This window comes from Sinocyclocheilus grahami, unplaced genomic scaffold, assembly GCF_001515645.1.
Source record: "Sinocyclocheilus grahami isolate Dianchi unplaced genomic scaffold, SAMN03320097.WGS_v1.1 scaffold45.1, whole genome shotgun sequence".
Classification (NCBI taxonomy): Eukaryota; Metazoa; Chordata; class Actinopteri; order Cypriniformes; family Cyprinidae; genus Sinocyclocheilus; species Sinocyclocheilus grahami.
In genome coordinates this window covers 577,009-583,733 of record NW_015505224.1, presented here as the reverse complement: position 1 = coordinate 583,733, position 6,725 = coordinate 577,009, and the positions used below count along the sequence as shown (strand labels likewise).

At 39.4% G+C, this 6,725-nt stretch overlaps 1 protein-coding gene across 1 annotated transcript; it reads left to right on the top strand.

The window, feature by feature from the left end:
• Positions 1-549: 549 nt before the first annotated feature.
• LOC107582546 (brorin-like) lies at positions 550-5,510 on the top strand. Its single transcript, XM_016268442.1, has 4 exons — positions 550-620; positions 710-897; positions 4,656-5,406; positions 5,490-5,510. The coding sequence occupies exons 3-4, from the start codon at positions 4,738-4,740 to the stop codon at positions 5,508-5,510; spliced, it is 690 nt and encodes a 229-aa protein (XP_016123928.1). The 5' UTR covers positions 550-620; positions 710-897; positions 4,656-4,737.
• The last annotated feature ends 1,215 nt before the right edge of the window (positions 5,511-6,725 follow it).

Genomic DNA, 6,725 nt, shown 5'->3' with positions numbered 1-6,725 from the left:
GTCTATTAAAACGCATAACATATTAAAGCATCTTTGGTGTTTCCATGTTTTCTACAAAACAAAACCGGAAATCGAGGGGTTATGACGTCATTGGCAGGCGACACAATGACACTATAGACACGGTCCGTGTCACTAGTTAAAACTGCTCATTTCTCTGGATTTAAACATTCTTCGAAACATTTGGGATATTGTAAGTACACAAGTCAGCAAAATATATAACACTGTTCTAGTGGTTTTTGGATATTTTAATAACAAAAAATCTTACATATTGTGCCTTTAAGTGTAGAGTTATGATAAAGGCTTAACAAATATCATCACATACACAGAAAAACTCCATATATGCGTGTGTTCTGATTTCACTATTCATAATCGTGGCAGAAAAGTTCAATCCTCAGGTGCATTTTCATCAGTTTTATACCTGCACATTCAAATGCCTCTTTGTCCTCAGAATCTCGTGATCAAGGCAAACACAGCACTCTGGAAAACAGACACGCTCATCGCACATCTCAAGACGGATCTGAGAATGGATAGGCTCTGTCAAAACAACGTGAACGAATGATTAATCACACAGTGAATTGTGTGAGTCCAGCACGGGAATGTGCCACCTGGTGGTCAGAAAGGTTTTCATTAAACTCCTCACCATGTGACGTAAGTCTGCCGGTTTATGTTTTTTGTCACTGATGCTGAAGAGTCCACTCCTTTCTTTCAGTTCCCCGGCGAGAGCTGAGGAAACATTAACAGCCCCGACGTCCTCGTTAGTGGCACCATTAAAACTAAATGTCCTGAGTGCAGTTGTGAGGTGATGTGGAGTGTGCGGAGACTGATGAGCGAGCCTCGATATCAACTGTGTGACAACTATCTACACAACACATCAACCACACCGACGGAAAGATGCAGGTATGGACGTCTAGTCTGTTTTAACGCCTCTAAATGGCATTGTAAAGTTACAGTTAAACGTTTAAGAAGAGTCCATATACTGTTCTGCATGACCGATACGTGTATGAACAGAACCGATATTCACCGGCGCAGAGTTAAGTGTGATATGGATAGACTACTCGCTAGGTTTGGTTTCCGTAAAGGCTTTTTCCTTGGGTTACGTTACGTTGATTAGCTTATGTGGGTGATGTGAATATTAAGGATAATAGCTTCTATTACAGCGCAGACAGTGGTTTTGCATCTGCTTTGTGTCGCATCATTATCTACGCCTCTTTTTCTCCTTCTCAGCTTCAACTCCAAACGATTGCCTCAGTTATTAAAGTGATTTTGCACCTGAGATGTCACACTTTCTATGGTTAAATGTGAGGCTGAAGATGTGATTTTCGAGTGGATGTGAATGATGCTGTGAAGAGCACCTGTGCATTGCATCAACAGGCTCCACAGCCCACAGGGACTGGAGTTGGGATAGCTGCATGCATGGCTTTTTTATGCTTAAATGCGAGTTTAGATGAACAGTTAATGATCTAATTTTCGTCTGAGATTGAGTGTTTCACATTTCATGAGTTATTGTACATCTTGTTTGATGTCATATTTTTCCACTCAGCTTTTCCCCCTCCTCGATATTTTTTCCCTCATTAAGCTGTTCGTTGTTTAACAGTAACACAGTTGTACCGTTTCGGTCTTATAAAATGCTTGGCCGAGCGTCGTATAAAATAACTGGGACGTTTCACTGTTTGTATCACTAAGCTTGTTTGTGTTCACGGCCTTCGGACTACGGTAGGCTATGTGGCGGACAAAGTGGAACGAGGAGCGAGCGACGGGGGTTTTTAAATAGATAAACAAAAAAAACAAAAAAAACAAAATTTTTTTTTTTTTTTTTTTAAGCCTGGGTGTTTCGCCAATCCAGGCGCGGTTGTGTCATTCTACCTGTTGCGGGGATTGAGTTTTCCGAAGTTAGGTTTTGGTGATTTTTTTTTCTCAGGCTTCGCGATCGCTCTGATCGGGTTTCTCTCGCGACTCGTGAGTGAGAAACCCGGAGTGGATTGGAGTTGGAGCCGACTGAGCGCTTTGAGTGCTCCGATCCACTTTACACTCCGGTTCTAGTCCGGTTTTCAGTTCTCTTTGAGGTTTGGGTTCTTGTGGTACTATTTTAGTTGACAGAAAAGAAATGTACTAATTAACTGACCGATTTTTGACTAAAACATAAGTTAATTGATTTTAATTCGTCTACTTATAAGTGTATAGGCTAACTGAATTGTAGAACTGTATGAACACAATGTAAATTTAGAATAAGATTAATTTCTGTGGTTCAGACAGGCTGTTTATGCAATGAAAATTCATGTTGTGTCTGGTGTCATTGGCTTCCAGCTATTTTTAGCTGTACAAAACAGCTCATTTTGCTGCTTGATATTGCAGACTGGTGTCTCTTAACCATATTATTTTTATATTATGAACAAACTGGTTTGTAGTGCATACAGTTTTACCGTTTACTGCACTTTGTTGTTCTACTTGTTATTTCCTTACAGCGGAATCAACAATAATTTCACCCCACAAGCTCATATGTATCTACCTCCACTTTTGAGCTCGATGCCCACATTTTAACATCCAATCAAGAACTGGCAGACAGAATCAAGTTTGTTTGTTTTTCGATAGTCCGCTACACTCGGATATACATCACAATACATAAGAAAAGATATGTCGCTACTTCCGTTTCATTGTCACTTTAATATTATAGCACAGCTGTGATAACCTGCAGCCTTGTGCCGATAGCATAATAAAAGCCATGCTGATATTCAGCACAACAGCAATCATACTTGTGTGATGTTGCTTAAATATTTTTTCCACGATCCCTTTTTCCCCCCATCTAAATCTATTTCACGATTAACCTCTTTGTGTCATTTAACAGAGTCAATTGAAGTGAACTGATTGCACTTAGCTGGATGGAGAATAGAGGAGTTATTAAAGTACTTGTGACTCAAGTTCCCTTGAGGCAATTTACTTTCGTGTCCATCATCCCCGTGAAAATTGATGCGTGGAGGTGTGATTGGAAGATTGCTGTCGGTATGTGATTAGACCCGAGGCAGTCAGCCTTCACATGTTTCCAGCATGGGAAAGTTGTATAGCTCTTCAAAAAAAAAGAGAAAACAAATGATTTAATTAATTATATATTTTTTGGTTATTTTCTATTTTAGGAAATATTCTGTCAACATTACATTTACTTAAAATTATGGCAACAAATTACATATCTCTCAAATCAGCTCCTTAAATGTGAGTAATTCTGCAAATAGATCAAATAAAACAATTAATTATGTTAAACAAATACAGTTAATAGGAATTAAAACAAATATAAATCTTATTAGTACTAAATAACCATTTGTAATTGTAACAATAATTTATTTAGATTACATAACTGAAGATTTCTTTATATTTTACATATATTATCCATCTCATTTATTTATGAGAAACGTATGAGTGACTAAGAGCAAAACCTTTGTTGTCTGTTGACCACATCACATAAACACTCACTACGCAAACACTCATAAAATAAAAAGCATTAATTTAATATGTTAAAGACCTCACAGACGACAACACTTGTTACATGAAACATGACAAGGGTAACAATCAAATATTTGTTCATTAGTGAAACAAATCCATCCTGGCAACAGATTACTAAACATGACAAAAATATAAATTCATAAAAATAAAGAAATAAAAAACAACAGCAATTTAAACAGTCACACAATCATAATTATTCATACTCTAGTGCATACCGGGAAGACAGTAAATGGGTCTGAACCACAAAACTATTGTTGAAAACTGGATTGTGAGCAAAAGCAACATTTAGACAGGTGATGCTTGCAAATTCATGGTGGCTTATTCAAATCGTGGTCAATTCAAGATGTCTTATTCAAATTTGGTCAATTTATTGCAATCAGTGAATGATTTTGCTCATTGGTTGTTAGTAAAAATGAGTAGCTATTATTTCAGTCTGCTCTATATTCTGTTCAACTTTGGTTAAATAAATCAAAACTTCTGTTAAATACCATTTACGTATTATATTTTCATTAAATCTACAGAAGCACAGAATCAGTTACAGCCTGCACGATTGCCGCTTGACTGAAGAATCATTGAAGGGGTTTTTAAAGGAGTGTTGTAGATCACTGTTTCTAGTGTTGCACTCCTTAAGAGAATTGATTTTGGGTCAGTTGTTTGATAGCTGCTGTAGCCAACTTCTCTGACTGATGATGCATTCAAGACGTGTCTGAAAGATTGAATTTATGAGTTGAACGACCATGAACAAAATCACACATTTTTAATTACATGTGGAAAACTCTGAACTTTCTTTAAGCCCCCAATTTTGAAGTTGGGGACATGTCATTGAGAAAATATGTTGGATGCAAAGGGTGCAGCATCTGTATTGACGTAAAATTTGTTGAAAATTTGTTTGCACAAAATATGACAGTATTGTACAATTACAATAGGATATATGGCGATTCAATTAGCAGCAGCTTCATAAATCAAATAAAAACATAAAAAGCAATAACACATCATATTGGATCAATATACTACCATATTGATCCAACCAAAGTGACTTGAACACGTCATAATTACAACTTCCAAACTCATAAATACAAACTTCCCAGGAGGAACTGAATGCACCATAACATTACATTGCCCCTGTCCATGGTGCTGAACTCTGCAGTTTGTTTCTTTTACAGATGTGACGATGCTTCTGCTGTACTAGACTCTACCTGCAATTTGAGGATTGTAATGTGAGTCCAGGTGCAGTCCCATCATTTTATGCTGGTGGAGAGGAGCGAGATGCTTCACTCGGTTGCCATGACAACAGGACTTATCTTTGTTAGCTGGCTCTTGTATACGAGCGCACGGGGCAATCCCATTGTGTCGGTGCCAGAGGGTGGGGAGAAAGAGCGCTTGGAGCGCGTTCTGACCGAGACCAAGGAGGGTGCGCTGAGCCCCGGTGCAAAGCAGCGTCTGGAGGAGCTGAGTAATCTTGAACTGGAGGGGATCAAGGGTGGGAACAAATCCAGTTCAGGCAGGACCAGACCCAACTTGAGTTCATTGAGACGAGGGTCCAAACTTCAAGAAAAGACCCTCGAAGCCTGGGGTGAGCAAGAATCGCTCAAGCAAACTGAAGAGGCACCAACGGAAGAGGCCAACATCTCTCTGGATGCGATTGATGAGTATGCGTACCCCGATTATAGGGGGAAAGGCTGCATGGATGAAACGGGGTTTGTGTTTGCCATTGGGGAGAAATTCACCCCGGGACCCTCCACCTGCCCATGTCTGTGCACAGATGAGGGTCCTTTGTGCGCCCAACCAGAGTGTCCAAAACTTCACCCTCGTTGCCTGCGCGTCGACACCAGCCAGTGCTGCCCGCAGTGCAAAGAGAAGAAAAACTACTGTGAATTTCGAGGAAAGATCTACTCGTCTCTGGAGGAGTTTAAGGTTAGCCCAACACATTAAGTACTTCATTATCCATATACCAGCTTTAACTAGGTTTATTCCTCTCTTTTATCTGTATTCAACAGTGTCAGGAGGGCCATGAGTGACCTTTATTTTATGGCAGATTACTTGAAGTCCTTGCGTTTAGATCTTTACTTCTATGAATCTCTGTTCATTATTGAGTGGAATTGAATTTTTGTGGTCCAGTGGAGTTTTCTGTCCAGTTGAAGAAATCTAATGTGTGCACATCATGTCTTGATTATATATTGATTCCAGCGAGCCAAAAATGAAATTTCAAAATTGCATATTTGTTCATTTTTAATCCATCACTCTTCCTCAGCCCCAGTCTTTCCCCAGGGACGAGGCTTGCAACAAGATAAAATATTGTTTTTCCTGCATTTTCTGCTCTGAAAGTGTGAAGAGTTCAATTATTATGTGAAACTAATGGTGACTTATCTTGCTTAGGCTGTTATGTAAGAGAAGACGACAGGCCTTTTTTCCCTGTAAGGCCCTATTATGATGCTCTCTAATTTTGCCTTTAGTGAAAAACGCATGTCATCGGTTTCAGAGTAGCAGCAGGTGCTCAAATGATTCTTTTTGAACTGCGTGTCTCGCCCCACAGTGTAGCCAAAGCCATTAGCTGCTTCTACAGCTTATGCTCTTGATTCAATTTGCATTGGTTCCTCCTCCTGTGTCATTGGAGTCCTTATCCAAAACACCTGAGCTTTATGGCGAGCAGTGAGATTTATTAATGCAGAAGTCAGCATAAGCGCTTTACACAAAGAGTGGTAATGACCGAGCGCTGAATTTATTGGTTCTGCTCAGCCGCACCTAATACATATGCAGACTGCAAAGGTAACAATTAAACCCTCGGCAGAACAAAATGAGTCCTGGTATCATATCTGTTTAGTCCCACAATGCGAGCCTCTCAGGGGGAGCTGCCGAATTAATCCGTGCTCGCCTCTGCTGAACTTTTCAATTTTAGAAACCCCCTGTGAATTTTTATTTTATTTTTCATCACAATTGGAGGTGACACATTGTCCTCTGTTTGATTCGTTGAAGATTGTCTCAGGAGATACTGTGTGCAGAAGGTTCTTTTTACAGAAATGCTAATGCCAGAAAAGACTGTTGTATTTTAAAAGCAGTGAAGAGCAGTGAAAGCAGAGAAGAAGCAGTGAGCAAAACTGTTCGTTTGTTCATATATTCAGTATGTGATTTTGGAGACATCTGTAGAGTCACATGAATGCTTGAGGAATCCACTGTGTGACAGAAAGACTCTGAATTTATCACATTAATACAGTTCGGCTCAGGTTCATAAAATG